The sequence below is a fragment of the Phragmites australis genome, chromosome 22 (genome assembly GCF_958298935.1).
Source record: "Phragmites australis chromosome 22, lpPhrAust1.1, whole genome shotgun sequence".
Lineage (NCBI taxonomy): Eukaryota > Viridiplantae > Streptophyta > Magnoliopsida > Poales > Poaceae > Phragmites > Phragmites australis.
This window is the reverse complement of record NC_084942.1, coordinates 15,384,463-15,400,078: the sequence shown is the minus strand read 5'-3', so window position 1 is coordinate 15,400,078 and position 15,616 is coordinate 15,384,463. Positions and strand designations below refer to the sequence as shown.

The 15,616-nt window shown below is 51.2% G+C and overlaps 2 protein-coding genes across 10 annotated transcripts; both read left to right on the top strand.

The window, feature by feature from the left end:
* The first annotated feature begins 520 nt into the window (after positions 1-520).
* LOC133904451 (putative disease resistance protein RGA3) lies at positions 521-14,624 on the top strand. Of its 9 annotated transcripts, none has more exons than XM_062345966.1 (9): positions 521-662; positions 751-1,400; positions 4,440-5,504; positions 12,179-12,386; positions 12,491-12,549; positions 13,480-13,569; positions 13,670-13,778; positions 14,300-14,401; positions 14,483-14,624. In XM_062345966.1, the coding sequence occupies exons 2-3, from the start codon at positions 788-790 to the stop codon at positions 5,492-5,494; spliced, it is 1,668 nt and encodes a 555-aa protein (XP_062201950.1). In that variant the 5' UTR covers positions 521-662; positions 751-787; the 3' UTR covers positions 5,495-5,504; positions 12,179-12,386; positions 12,491-12,549; positions 13,480-13,569; positions 13,670-13,778; positions 14,300-14,401; positions 14,483-14,624. The 9 variants fall into 9 exon arrangements, with proteins under 9 accessions (XP_062201950.1, XP_062201949.1, XP_062201951.1 ...); XM_062345965.1 differs by having other exon boundaries at positions 14,192-14,401; XM_062345967.1 differs by lacking the exon at positions 14,300-14,401 and having other exon boundaries at positions 14,483-14,622.
* On the top strand, positions 14,543-15,580 carry LOC133904452 (uncharacterized). Its single transcript, XM_062345972.1, has 3 exons — positions 14,543-14,720; positions 14,752-14,871; positions 14,970-15,580. Exons 1-3 carry the CDS (start codon positions 14,547-14,549, stop codon positions 14,985-14,987), a joined length of 312 nt encoding a protein of 103 aa, XP_062201956.1. The 5' UTR covers positions 14,543-14,546; the 3' UTR covers positions 14,988-15,580.
* The last annotated feature ends 36 nt before the right edge of the window (positions 15,581-15,616 follow it).

The following is a 15,616-nucleotide window of genomic DNA, read 5'->3' as shown; positions in this document are numbered from 1 at the left end:
ACCTATGCATGGAATCCAAAGCTGCCGTGAGGAAACAAGGCAGGCTATAGCGTCGGTAAGCAGTGCCCAAACTCACGAAAATGCAACTCTACGCGCAGGGGATGACAGAAGGTCACATGTCTAACGGTGTGATCCGGGCTAGCATAATGTTAAAAAAAACTTGGAAGTGCGTTTCTGACAGAAGGTCACATGTCTAACGGTGTGATCTGGGCTAGTATAATGCTAAAAAAACTTAGAAGTGCGTTTCTTACAGATGATCACATGTCTAACGGTGTGATCCGGCTAGCACATAATGTAAAAAAACTTGAAAGTGCTGCTATTGCCCAGGAGCATAAAAAAAAGAGAAAGGCAACTAGGACCCTCCATGTGCGATCGCTTGCACCTAAAGTGATGGTCCCCATGTCGCACAATATGTCGGACTTGCTTGTCGTTTTAGCTGTGTCTATTATACCCCTGACTCTAACCCGTTAAGAGTGCAGCTGCTCGCACCACTATATCTTCCCTACTGCGTATAGTATACAACCACAGATCTGCCTGCCATTTTCTCCACCACAGATCTGTGCAAGTGCAACCCGGCTCCCCCACACTTCTCCGCCACACTTCGTCCACCTCCGCCGCGCGCTCCGACTCCGGTGTTGACCGCGGCAGGGGCCTCCCCTTGTGTAAGCAAGTCTGCCTTTCTCTAGCTTCCTCCTCGTGCAGCAATAACCAACGCTAGTACATGGCTGATTGCTGTCGTTTCTGTTTCAGCATTATTAATTATCCTCAGATATCTTCGTGAGGATCCATGGAGATCGCCATCGGCGCTGCGCGCTGGGTGGTGGGCAGGGCGCTGAGCCCCGTGACGGACGGCCTGCTGGAGTCATGGGCGGCTAGCTCTGAGCTTGGCCCCAACGTCCGCGCACTCAAGCTGGAGCTGCTCTACGCGCAAGGGATGCTTAACAATGCCCGCGGCCGGGACCTGAGCAACCCCGCGCTGGTGCAGCTGTTGCTGGAGCTCCGGCACCTTGCGTACAACGCCGACGACGTGCTGGACGAGCTGGAGTACTTCCGCATCCAGGACGACCTGGACGGAACGTACGAGACCACGGACGCCGCCGACGACCGGGGTCTCGTCGTCGGAATCATCTTGAACGCTCGCCACACAGCCAGGGCCGTTGCGAGAAAGCTCAAGTTTTCCTCATGCTCGTGTGCTTTCGCGAGCCGTGATGATCGTGACGAGGAGCAAGAAGATGCAAAGCAAGGATGTCTCTCGAGTTATTGCTCATGTGGTGGGCGAAAAGATCGTGACAGCACATCACCACCACCACCACCGCCGTCCAACAATGGCGACCTGGAGGTCCACATCGGATGCATGGCTCAGGTTATTTCAAGTGCTCATAACAGCGCCCGTGCTGTCGGTAAACGCCTCCCTTGCTACTCTCGCCCATCTGTCCACGACAATGCTCAAACCAAAGTTGAATGCATTGTGCACGCACCAAAGTTGAAGTTTGATAGAGTAGAAGTGTCTAGAAGGATGGCAGAGATAATAGAGCAGCTCAAGCCACTCTGTGCTAAGGTCGCCACCATTCTTGATCTAGAGATATCTGGCTCCAACCGTACCACAAGCCAAGGCATAGATTTGCACAGAACCAAAACCACCACACCACAAATTATAGAGGCTACGTTATACGGGAGGGATAACCACAAAAACATTGTTGTAGATATCATTACCCATGGTAAAGATAGTGCAAACAACCTTACTGTGATTTTAATAGTTGGTTCAGGGGGCATTGGGAAGACAACTTTCACGCAACACATATATGCGGAAGTGAAGAGCCATTTCCATGTCCCAATATGGATATGTGTCTCTCTTGATTTCAATGCAAAAAGATTGGCACAAGAGATTGTAAAACAGATACCTGAAGTCAAGGGGGGAAATGAAAAAGCTAGTGATGAAGAGCTAATTGAAAAAAGATTGCAGTCTAAACAGTTCATTCTTGTCCTGGATGACATGTGGGCATATCATGAGGATGAGTGGAAAAAACTGTTGGCTCCATTTAAAAAAGGAGGAACAAAAGGTAACATGATTATAGTGACAACACGAATTCCAAAGGTAGCAAAGATGGTTGCAACAATAGATTGTCTCATAAGACTGGAGCGTTTAAACCATGAAGATTGTATGCATTTCTTCCAAGCATGTGTGTTTGATGGCCAACCATGGAAAGGTCATCCTGATTTACATAAAGTTGGGGAAGATATAGTGAAAAGATTGAAGGGGTCACCTCTTGCAGTGAAAACTGTAGGTAGATTACTAAGAAACCAACTTACTTCAAACCATTGGAGAAAAGTACTGGAAAGTAAAGAATGGGAACTTCAAAAAAAAACGATGATGACATTATGCCGGCATTGAAGCTTAGCTTTAACTATCTTCCTTTTGATCTACAACAATGCTTCTCTTATTGTGCTTTATTTCCTGAAGATTATGAATTTGATAGCAAAGAGCTAATTCACTTGTGGATAGGTCTAGGGTTACTAGATACCAGGGATCAAAACAAGAGAACTGAAGATATTGGAGAAGATTATTTAAATGATTTGGTCGATTATGGATTCTTCCAAAAGAATTTCAAAGAGGATTCACATCCTTATTATTTGATCCACGACCTACTACACGAGTTAGCGGTAAATGTTTCATCATATGAATGCCTTGTCATACATGGTTCTAACGTGAGGTCATTACAAATTCCTGCATCTATACGCCATTTGTCTATCATTATTGATAATGAAGATGTCAAGGATAGAGTAGCATTTGAAAATTATAAGATGGAATTGAGTATATTAGGTAGACGATTGAGAACTGAAAACCTACGTACTTTGATGTTGTTTGGGAAACACCATGGAAGCTTTTCCAAGAGTTTTGGTGAATTGTTTAGTGAAGCAAAATCCCTTCGTACTATATTTTTGTCTGGAGCATCTTATAATGTGGAGGATATATTGCATAACTTTTCACAACTTGTCCATCTTCGCTACTTAAGGATCAAGGGTTCTAAATTCACTGTGAAAAGTCAACCCAGCGGTATCTCAAGATGTTATCACTTGTTGGTCCTAGATTTACAACAATGCAAAAATCTTCATGGTTCTCTAAGAGAGATTCGCAACCTTGTGAAACTCCGTCATTTTCTTGTCCCAAATGAAGAGTTTCACTGTGAAATTTTTGAGGTGGGAAAATTAAAAACTTTTCAAGAGTTAAGGAAATTTGAGATCAAAAAAGAAATGAGTGGCTTCGAACTGAAGCAGTTAGGGCAATTGCTAGAGCTCCGAGGATCGCTGGCAATTTGTAATCTTGAAAGGGTAGAAGCAATAAAGGAAGCAGATGAAGCAAAACTAGTACACATGAACTACTTGCACAAGTTAACATTACACTGGGATATTGGCCGATCTAATAAGGATCCGAAACAAGAACATGATATTCTTGAACGTCTTAAGCCACAAAGTGAGCTTCGAGAGCTCTGCATCAGAGGGCATGGAGGTTCTACTTGCCCAACTTGGCTAGGTATGGACCTTTCCATTAAAAATTTGGAACATCTATGCCTAGATGGTGTAGCGTGGAATAGTCTTCCAGCTCTAGGGGAGTTGTGGATGGTTAATGAGCATGGTGAAGAGTACAGATGCAGTATTAGAGACCAAAGTTTTTGTAATTTGAAAAGGGTTGAGCTTGTTAACATAGAAAGACTAAAGAAATGGTGTGGAAATGGGACTTCTCATTTATTCCCACTTCTAGAGGTACTCGTTGTTAGGGATTGCCCTAACCTTATAGAGTTGCCATTTTCACATGTTAATGAGCATGGTGAAGAGTACATATGCAGTATTAGAGACCAAAGTTTTTGTAATTTGAAAAGGGTTGAGCTTGTTAACATAGAAAGACTAAAGAAATGGTGTGGAAATGGGACTTCTCATTTATTCCCACTTCTAGAGGTACTCATTGTTAGGGATTGCCCTAGCCTTATAGAGTTGCCATTTTCACATTCTACTTGCCGTCAAGCAGAACAAGAGGAAAACATGAGTAGGTTTCCCAAGCTACGGGAAATAACTGTATCAAAGTGCCCACATCTATTGTCACTGCCAGCTATTCCTTGGACTGCTCTATGCGATGCTAAAATATCGCAAGTGGGTGCCGGTATTGTGGACTTATCTTACATGAAACATCAGCAAAGAAAATCTATCAAAAAAGATGGGGGAGTGCCCTCCCATGCCTCTAGATCACATGCAGATGCTAGCATCTCTGAAGACCCTTTTCATAGGGAACTGTACTAATGTCTTGTGGCCGGTTGAAAGTGAGAGCAAGGCACGATATCAGCTTCCAGTTGAGAACCTCTACATCGATGAATGTGGTGCTAGTGGGATAGAATTGACACAGCTGATGTCTTATTTCCCTAACCTCTCAATGCTGGATCTATCAGGATGTAAAGCGGTAACAAGGATGGGTGTGGCGGAGAAGCATGCGACGACAACACCTACACGGTCGTCATCAGATTCAGATCATAAAACAGAGGATGCACAAATTGGACAGGAGCAGCAACAGGGAAGAGGAGAGGAGGATATAGAAGCTGCAAATGAAGAACTGTTGTTGTTGCCTCCCCAGATACATGACTTGACGATTAGAGACTGCCCAGAGCTGAGCCTTTACTCCAGTTCACTCGACGACAGCATAGAAGCAGCAGGAGGACTCCTAGGTCTGCACTCACTCCGATCATTGGATATATCGGTTTGCCCCAAGTTTCTCTCCCCCTGTTCGTCCTCTTCATACTCCCCATTTCCGACCTCCCTGCAAAGCCTGTATATAGCTTCCACCCTGGGGGGCATGTTTACCCTGGCGCCTCTCTCCAACCTGACTGATGTCATGATGAGGAATTGTGACGATCTAAGAGTCGATGACATATGGCATCTTCTCACTCAAGGTCACCTCCCTACATTAGGCCTCTATGGATGCCCCAACTTATTTACTGGTTCAGAGCGTCCACGGATTTGGGAACAAGGTCTTTCCAATTCCTCCAGACTGCAGGAGCTCCGCACGGATGGCATAGCAGGAGTCCTTGCTGTGCCCATATGTGGCCACCTCTCTTCCTACCTCACCAAGTTGTGCTTTAGTTTCAACAATGATATAGAGCGTTTCACAAAGGAGCAAGAAGAGGCCCTTCAGATCCTCACCTCCCTCCAGGAGCTTCAAATTCGTTGGTGCAGTAAGCTGCAGTCCCTGCCTGCAAGGCTAAGTGGACTTCGCAACCTCAGGAAATTAGAGATTTGGTTCTGTCCAGCCCTACGGTCGCTGCCCAAAGACGGTCTTCCAAATTCACTGACAGAATTAATGATCCGGAGCTGTCCAGCCCTCCGGTCACTGACCAAGGGCAGCCTCCCGAGTTCACTGAGAGTAATTGATGTTGAATATAGCGAGAACGAGGAGCTAAAAAGGCAGTGCCACAATCTTAAAGGAACCATTCCAATAATCCAAGCCTAGACATACCCAGGTAACAACACTTCCTTGTTTGTACTCTTCCTCGTTTCCACACCAACTGCCCCTGTTCTTTTTTTTAACCTCCGGAACGTGAAGTAATTCTCTTTTTGTTTGGTACACTACTGTTACTGCTTCATCTGTATAGTGAATATCATACTTGCTGTAACCAACTGTGTGCATGGTTCTTCTTAGATTTATACTTTCTTCTAGTCACTCATAATCTCATTCCCTCGACATAGGTTCCAAGAACGAAAAGGCATTGGCTTGCAGCTTCCACCATGACATATGATGGGATAAGTCTCTGTGCTGCATATGGTCTTTGTGGGGCTGCTTCAGATGGTCCTTGGCTGGTCTTTGTGGTCCTTTCTAGGGCTACAGCATCTAGGACAGCATCTTAGCATCTAGGACAGCTAGGACAGCATCTAGGACAGCATCTTAGCATTTAGGACAGCATCTTAGCATCTAGGACAGCTAGGACAGCATCTAGGACAGCATCTTAGCATCTAGGACAGCATCTTAGCATCTAGGACAGCTAGGACAGCATCTAGGACAGCATCTTAGCATATGCTTGGCTGGCTAGCAGCCTATAAATATGTATCCCCAACCTCTCAGGTTGGCATGGCATTTGTGTGAAAAATAAAGAAAAAAATTGCCCCAACTCCTAGTGTCATCCTCTCTCGATGAGAGTAAGAATTCAGCTACTACCAAGGGTAAGAATTCAGTGACTAACAAGTGGTATCAGAGTCGTAGTATCCTGTAGCCTGAGCATCTCCTGCTCACCTCCTTTCCCAGCCGCGCAACAGCCCCAGCTGGGAGCAGCAGTAGCTCCGGCCGCTCCTGCTCACTTCTTTCCCTCTGCGCAGACGAGCAGCAGCTCGTCTGAAGCAGCCCTCTCCCCACGCAGCAGCCCCCGGGTAGTGCGTCATGTCCGCAGGGCAGTCTCAGCGCTCGGTCGCCTCGAGCACGCGGCGTCGGCAGGAGGCCGAACTTGCCGCGGCAGAGGAACGCGAGCGAGCGGCGGCAGAGACCGCTGCGACGGCGGCAAGGGCGTCGAGGCTGGCAGCGGCGGAGCTGGCAGCAGCCAGAGCGGAGGCGGAAGCAGCGGCGGCGGCGGATGCAGCGCGTGCGGCGGCAGCAGAGGTCGAGGCTCTGCGCGGCAGCATCAGTAGCTCCGTTTCTGCTGACGACAGCGCCAACGTGGACCTCGAGTTGCTGGGGAGGGAGGCAGCGCGAGCGCGGGCGGCGCAATGGGCAGCCGCGCACGCCCACGAGCGCGGCGGCAGCCCAGACAGACGCGGACGCGCCGGCGGCGCTCCTGGAGGAGGCGCGCACGGCGGTGGCGCTCCTGGAGGAGGCGCGCACGGCGGTGGCGCTCCTGGAGGAGGCGAGCTCGGCGGTGGCGCTCTTGGAGGGGGCGAGCACGGCAACGGTGGCGGACGGGTCGATGGAGAGCGCGGCCTTCACAGGCAGCGTGGCTCTCTCTCCCCGGATCGGTACCGTGGTTACCACGGGCTCCAGGCTGTTGTCAGGGACGTCGGCCCCGGCGGTGGGTGGCCTACCCTCACTAAGACCAACTATGTCGAGTGGGCTGCGGTGATGAGGGTAAAGCTCCAGGTGCGGCACATGTGGGAGGCAGTCCGGTACGGCGACGTCGACTACGACCAGGATCGACGGGCGCTGGATGCCCTCATCGCTGCAGTCCCGTCCGAGATGCAGTTCTCGCTTACCAATAAGCGGACTGCCAAGGAGGCTTGGGACGCCATCGCTGCGGCACGCATCGGCAGCGACCGCGCCCGCAAGTCCACACTGCAGGCACTTCGCAAGGAGTGGGAGAACCTGGCCTTCAAGCCAGGTGAGGACGTTGATGACTTTGCTCTCCGTCTCAACACTCTGTTGCAGAAGATGGTGCAGTTCGGCGATGACACCTACGGCGAGGAGAGAGCTGTCGAAAAGCTCTTCCGTTGCGTCCCCGAGAAGTACAAGCAGATGGCTCGCTTGATCGAGTCCCTGCTGAATCTCTCCACGATGTCGATCGAGGAGGCGATAGGTCGCCTCAAGGTCGTCGATAGCGATGAGCCACAGTCTCTCTCGGGGCCCATCACCACTGGCGGGAAGCTCCTTCTCACTCGGGAGCAGTGGGCTGCCTGCCAAGGTGACCGGAAGAAGGGGGAGCCTTCTTCCGCGACAGGCGACCGCAAGCGTGGAAAGCCGCGCAAGGCGCGCAGAGACGCCCAGGCCGGGGCGCGAGGACGTGCCGAGGGTGATGCCCGCGGAGGCGCCCAGGGCGGCGCCGCTGGCAAGTACAAGCCAGCACGAGACGACACATGCCGCAACTGCGGCCAGCTTGGCCATTGGGCCAAGGACTGTCGACAGCCACGACGCGGCCAGGCCCATGTCGCACAGGCGGAGGAGGAGGAGCCGGCTCTGTTCATGGCACATGCAAGCATCGAGCTACCTCCAGCGGCACCGGCCGCAACGGCTCTCCTCCACCTTGACGAGCCAAAAGCACACGCCCTCCTCGGCGATGGCTCCGGCAACGATAAGACTGACGGGTGGTGCCTCGACACCGGCGCCACCCATCACATGACCGGTCGATGGGAGTTCTTCACCGAGCTTGACTCTAGCGTCCGAGGCTCCGTCAAGTTTGGGGATGCCTCCGGCGTGGAGATCAAGGGCGTCGGCTCCGTCATCTTCACCGCCGCGTCTGGTGAGCACAGGCTGCTCACCGGAGTCTACTACATCCCCGCGTTGAGGAACTCTATCATCAGCTTGGGACAGCTGGATGAGAACGGTTCGCGCGTGGTGGTTAAGGATGGAGTCATGAGGATTTGGGATCGCCGTCGTCGCCTTCTTGCCAAGGTAACCAGAAGCGCAAATCGACTCTACGTCCTTAACGTGCAGGTGGCACAACCCCTCTGTCTCGCTACTCGTCGGGATGACGAGGCGTGGCAGTGGCACGAGCGCTTCGGGCACCTCCACTTCGAGGCCCTGAAGCGGCTCAGTGCCACGGAGATGGTGCGAGGCCTGCCGTGCCTCGACCATGTGGAGCAGCTCTGCGACGTCTGCATATTGACGAAGCAGAGGCGACTCCCCTTTCCCCAGCGGGCGAGCTTTCGAGCCAAGGAGAGGCTCGAGCTTGTGCACGGGGACTTGTGTGGTCCGGTGACACCGGCCACATCGGGAGGACGACGCTACTTCCTGCTGCTCGTCGACGACCTCTCCCGCTACATGTGGGTGATGGTCCTCGGCAGCAAGGGAGAGGCTGCGGACGCCATCAGGCGTGCGCAGGCTGCTGCGGAGGCGGAGTGCGGCCGCAAGCTGCGCATGCTGTGCACCGACAACGGCGGCGAATTCACGGCGGCTGAATTCGCGTCGTACTGCGCTGATAAGGGCATTCAGCGCCACTACTCCGCGCCGTACAGCCCGCAGCAGAACGGCGTCGTCGAGCGACGCAACCAGACGGTTGTGGGGATGGCTCGGGCCCTTCTCAAACAGAGGGGGATGCCGGGTGTCTTCTGGGGAGAGGCGGTGGTGTCGGCCGTCTACATCCTCAACCGCTCGCCTACCAAGGCGCTCGACGGCAGGACGCCGTACGAGGCTTGGCATGGGCACAAGCCGGCGGTCTCCCACTTGCGAGTCTTCGGCTGCCTCGCGTTCGCCAAGGAGCTTGGCCACATCAGCAAGCTCGACGACAGGAGCACTCCGGGAGTGTTCATCGGCTACGCGGAGGGCTCGAAGGCCTACCGCATCCTCGACCCGAAGACATAGCGTGTGCGCACGGCGCGCGACGTTGTGTTCAACGAAGGGCGAGGATGGGCGTGGGACAAGGCGGTGGACGACGGCTCAGCTCCAACGTACGACGACTTCACTGTCGAGTACGTCCACTTCGAGGAAGCTGGGGGAGTAGGCAGCTCTTCTTCGACGAGCACGTCTACCCCAGTCCCCGAGCCTTCACCGACCCCGGCGCCTGCTACTCCGACAGCACCACACTCTCCAGCCAGGACCTCGGCTGAGATGAGTTCTTCGCTGGCTCCACCACAGCTGGCACCAGCACCGACAGGCACCTCTCCGGGCACGTCTACTCCAACACCAGCTCGTGTCGAGCACAGCCCGGTTGAGCTCGCTACTCCGCTCTCTCACGACGAGGAGCGCATCGACGCGTACCACGACGGTGAGCCGTTGCGGTACCGTACGATAGAGAACCTTCTCGGCGACCAGCCAGTGCCGGGACTGGTGCCTCACGACCTGGAGGCGCAGTTGCACCTTGCGTGTGACGACGGCGAGCCTCGGTCGTTTGCAGAGGCCGAGAGACACGCAGCATGGCGCGCCGCGATGCAGTTGGAGATGGATGCGGTTGAGAAGAACCGCACCTGGGAGCTTGCTGACCTTCCTCGTGGTCACCGCGCGATCACCCTTAAGTGGGTGTACAAGCTGAAGAGGGATGAAACCGGCGCCATCGTCAAGCACAAGGCTCGCTTGGTGGCACGAGGCTTCGTGCAACAGGAGGGGGTCGACTTCGACGACGCCTTCGCTCCCGTGGCACGGATGGAGTCCGTGCGACTCCTCCTTGCGCTAGCTGCCCAGGAGGGCTGGCGTGTTCATCACATGGACGTCAAGTCGGCGTTCCTTAACGGCGACTTGAAGGAGGAGGTCTACGTGCACCAGCCGCCGGGATTTGCGATCCCCGATAAGGAGGGCAAGGTGCTCCGCCTGCGCAAGGCCCTCTACGGCTTGCGGCAGGCGCCGAGGGCGTGGATGCCAAGTTAGATTCCACGCTAAAGGGGATGGGCTTCGAGCAAAGCCCGCACGAGGTGGCCATCTACCGACGGGGCAGTGAAGGAAATGCTCTGCTGGTGGGTGTCTACGTCGACGACTTGGTGATCACCGGCACCAAGGATGCGGAGGTGGCGGCATTCAAGGAAGAGATGAAGGCCACTTTCCAGATGAGTGACCTGGGGCCTCTCTCCTTCTACCTGGGAATCGAGGTGCACCAGGATGACTCCGGGATCACGCTTCGACAGACCGCCTACGCCAAGCGCGTCGTTGAGCTAGCTGGGCTCACCGACTGCAACCCAGCTCTCACTCCGATGGAGGAGAGGCTGAAGCTGAGCCGCGACAGCACGACGGAGGAGGTGGACGCTACGCAGTACCGGCGTCTTGTGGGGAGCCTTCGCTACCTCGCCCACACACGGCCGGACTTGGCATTCTCCGTCGGCTACGTCAGTCGGTTCATGCAGCGACAGACGACGGAGCACCAGCAGGCTATGAAGAGAATCATCCGCTACGTTGCGGGGACCCTCGACCACGGCCTCTACTACCCTAGGTGCCCTGGGGCGGCACACTTCGTCGGGTACAGCGACAGTGACCACGCCGGCGACATCGACACCAGCAAGAGCACGAGCGGGATCCTCTTCCTCCTCGGCAAGTGCCTCGTTAGCTGGCAGTCGGTCAAGCAGCAGGTGGTGGCCCTGTCCAGCTGCGAGGCCGAGTACATAGCGGCCTCCACCGCTTCAACTCAGGCACTCTGGCTCGCTCGACTGCTTGGTGATCTCCTCGGCAGAGACACTAGAGCGGTGGAGCTCAGGATGGACAGCAAGTCCGCTCTGGCCCTGGCAAAGAACCCCGTTTTCCATGAACGGAGTAAGCACATCCGGGTGAGGTACCACTTCATCCGAGGCTGTTTGGAGGAAGGGAGCATCAAGGCGAGCTACATCAACACCAAGGACCAGCTCGCGGACCTGCTTACCAAGCCTCTTGGGAGGATCAAGTTCCTTGAGCTCTGCTCCAGGACCGGGATGGTTCAACTTTCCCACAAGACGACGCACAAGACTTAGGGGGAGAATGATGGGATAAGTCTCTGTGCTGCATATGGTCTTTGTGGGGCTACTTCAGATGGTCCTTGGCTGGTCTTTGTGGTCCTTTCTAGGGCTACAGCATCTAGGACAGCATCTTAGCATCTAGGACAGCTAGAACAGCATCTAGGACAGCATCTTAGCAGCTAGGACAGCATCTTAGCATCTAGGACAGCTAGGACAGCATCTAGGACAGCATCTTAGCATCTAGTACAGCTATGACAGCATCTAGGACAGCATCTTAGCATATGCTTGGCTGGCTAGCAGCCTATAAATATGTATCCCCAACCCCTCAGGTTGGCATGGCATTTGTGTGAGAAATAAAGAAAAAAATTATCCCAACTCCTAGTGTCATCCTCTCTCGATGAGAGTAAGAATTCAGCTACTACCAAGGGTAAGAATTCAGCGACTAACAACATAAAACTGGTTAGTCTGTAAATCACCCCATGCCTATGTTGTTCACAAATTCAATCCGCAATATGTTGTTGTGTCACATGTTGTTTTCAACATTTTGATATCTGGCAAATGTTTCCTTTTTGATCTTTGAGTAGTGATGTACTTCCACTATTGGTTTACATAATCATACAAATGCTTTTCCTTCCATCATTTTAGGTTTATGAAGGTGTAAACTTTAAAACCCTCTTAGAAATATGCTGCCTCTATCTTAAAAAATGAATAACATTTTAAAACTTGCTGATAATAAATAGTCAGTTGTATATGCTCTTAAAAAAAAAAATCTTAAGAGTGTATGCTCTTTTCTGAAAAAAGCATGTTAAGCCCTCAGAAAAAAGAACGTCAAGAATCTAACTATTACATTTTTTTCAAACACTCGTAGTTGGATTCATAACTTGACATTATTAACACCCAGCGAGAGATTGAATGGAGTCTAATAGTTGGAAATCGAAGTTGGGCCTGGCAAATCCAGCAAGTCCAGCAAGCGGTAGCAGCAGATAGCGAGGCGTTCGAGGGGTACGAGAGGTAGTACTGCGAGGCCTCCGCCTCCTTCTCCCGCAAGTGCACCGCCGCCTCTGCCCTCGATGGAGGTAAACCCAACCCACCCCTCAGTTTAATCTAGTTTCCGTTCACGATTTCGTGGGGGAAGTTTCTCCTTTTCTGTTTGTTTGAGAATTCGGTGGGATCTCCGCAGAGAAGAAGATGCAGAAGCTGTCCAAGATCCAGTCGGGCGTGGAGGAAGCTGAATCGCTGGTAAATAGATACTACACTACAGTTTATTTTAGGGTATCCCCTTTCCACATGGTCATACGATTCTGTTGCCTTTCATTCTGCTGTGGGAAAGCAATTGGAGCTGGACTGGTGATTTTGGGAGGTCGTAGCAAGTAGAAAAATCTTAGTGGATTTTTGCGTTTCTGTTGGTATGGTGTTGATAAGACTTCAGGGCAGTTCTGTAGATTGGCTGTATGTGCCTTCGTTTTGTGCGGTTATAGATTCTTAAGATGGACCTGGAGGCGAGGAGCTTGCAGCCCAGCGTGAAGACAGGTTTGCTTGCAAAGCTGAGGGAGTACAAATCTGACCTCAACAAACCTAAGAGTGAGCTCAAGAGGATCTCCGCGCCAAATGCCAAGCAGGCTACCCTGGAGGGGGTCCTTGAGGCTGGCATGACTGACACGCTTGCGGTGAGCTCCCCGATTCCTATCAATAGCTTCATCCTTTCCAGCAAAACTTCTGTCTAATTTTTTTCATTCTTTCAAAATTTTAATATTTGGATGCTGCTTCATGTCTAATTTTTGTCACTTTTTCCATCTTTCGAAATATTAATATTTGGATGTTGCTTTATAAATTAGAGCATATTTTTAGTAATAAATTATTGATTTATAATTTTGCCCAGGCTGTCTAATTTGTCTGGCTCCGCCACTGTTAACACCTTCGAATTAGATGTAAACGTAACGAAGACATATATAGCTAGTTTAGTATTTCGGAAAATGCACAGTTTGCTGTTTGCTTTTCTGGCATGGCAGTGGCATTATGGGATACATAAAGACTTGTGCATGTGGCAAGTTCTTCCTTAATGAGCATGTACCTTGATGACAGTCTGCCACATATGATCAAATTCTACAAACTTCTTGCTCTTCATTCGCATAAGCGGTTGTTCTGAGCGATAGATGTTTTCTGTACCAGGACAGCAGCAATGCTGCAGCTGCAAGAAGTGTTTTCATTTCACTGAAGCACCAATGGTGTGCCAAGAGCATGAGTATTCATGGATCATGTGTAAGGCACTCAGATACAAAATGGACAAGATGTTGGGCAGAGCCCCTTGAAAGAGAGTAAACTAAGTTCTGCCCCTCGCTTCTGTTGTTTCTGTGTGAAGGGCTCACTGCACGAGAACCAGCACCGGCCTGGGCACCCTCTTCGACGAGGTCGGCGCCAAGAACCACTCCGCCTCCTTCAACGAGACGCTCTGGAAGTCCATCGGCCAGGTACACGCTTACATGTTCGTGGCACATAGCCTCATATCGTGTTCATGGCTTCATGCCACACCAGCACTGTATTTGTAATATTTTGTATTTCGATTTCCCTTTTAATCGAAAATGATAATAGATTTAAATGCAAGGCGCCAAGGCCGCATGGACCTGGTGCTTGCCTGCAGGTTTAGGTTTCCAACTTTGTTCCTTTCTTTGATTCATTCAATGATTCAATCTTTCTTGCAATAGGCATGGCGAAAGTTCAGATCTGAATAGTTAGACTGTATCGATGTAGTCAACTAAGATCACCTGCAAAACTTTTTTATTGGGGAATTGAGTTTCTTTCCTAGTTTCTTAGCCCTAATTTCATAGTTGATATGTTTTGCTAGCTCTACAGTTAATTGACTACTTTGTAATTTTTAATTTAGGTAGCAATGGTCAAAGAAAAAAAACCTTTATTCATTTTACAAAAGGAAAAAGAGATGAATCAGTTGGGGAAGATCCCTGCACCCTTAGTTATGAACGTGAAATTGTAGGAAACTACAGCTATGAAGATATAATTACTCATTTGAAGAACCTGAAGGAAAGAAGAGGAGTCCTTTGACCAGTGACAGCCTTCATGATGGTTTACTATTTTGGTATGTCTTAGTCTATTAGTCTCCGTGTGGTTGTATTTTGGATTATACATACTCTAAATGGTGCTTTAATATTATATTTAGGAGTTGAAAGTTGTTGATTAACATTGAACAACTGCACCCCCTCTTCAATCACTGGCGCAGCGTCATGTGCTCCTTCAACCTCGTCAACGGGATCCCCGCCTGCGCCGACTCGCGCCTCCTCTCCCGGACCATCTGCGGCGACTGGCAGCTCCACGGCTACATCGTCTCCGACTGCGATGCCATCCAGGTCATCACCGATGGCATCAAGTGGCAACTACAACTGCACCGGCGCAGAGGCTGGTGCTGCCGGGCTCGACCTCGACTGCGGCCAGAGCTGGAAGGTGAGGAACGGCAAGGTGATCGACACTTGCAAACTATTGTCTGGAGCGGCGCTCTTGTGTACCCTGGTGGTGAAGGTGGCAACGCCATTACCGGAAGATACAATCCTGGTAATTAAATCAACACTCCTTTTCTGTTCTTCTCAAAATTATTTTGTAAAATTTAATACACATGTTGATGTAAAATGCTACTGCTCTAAACTGAACAGGAGGAAGGCTGCCATTGACATGGTACAAGAACAAGTACCTCTACCAGATCCCCATGACGTTCATGTATCTCGGCCCCATGCCGAAACACGGATACCCCGGCAGAAGGTACAAGTTCTACGACGGCCTGGAGGTTCTCTACACCAAGTTCCTCTACTAGACCTACTGCAATGGCACCACTGTCACCATGCCCGTCGCAGGCCGCCACTGAAAGGGGCTCAGCTACAACCCCAGCACGTCCCCCGACGCCCCGGCCTGCCCGGCCATCAACGTCGACGGCCACGTCTGCACCGAGACCATGATGGATACACAAAGGAAAGGAAGACTCAGCTGATCTGTACTGCTAGCTGCAGGCATCTCCGTTCAGTCAGGGATGAAGCTTGTTGGGCACTCTGGACGAGATGGCTGCGGTTTGCTGGAAACGATTGCCGTTACCAACTGGCCCAGTAGCAGCAGCAATTTTTCAGGCATCAATTGAGGAAGCATAACGCTTGTGTTCATGGAAAAGCGCTGAAGAACATTGCACCACCAATGTAGAGGGTTTCGAATCCTCAAAAAGAAAATTCTAGACTTTTGCAAACGAAGAATAACAGTGTCTTTGAGACTTTAGATGTTGTGACAGTTTATTAGAGTTATACGTGAGGTAGTT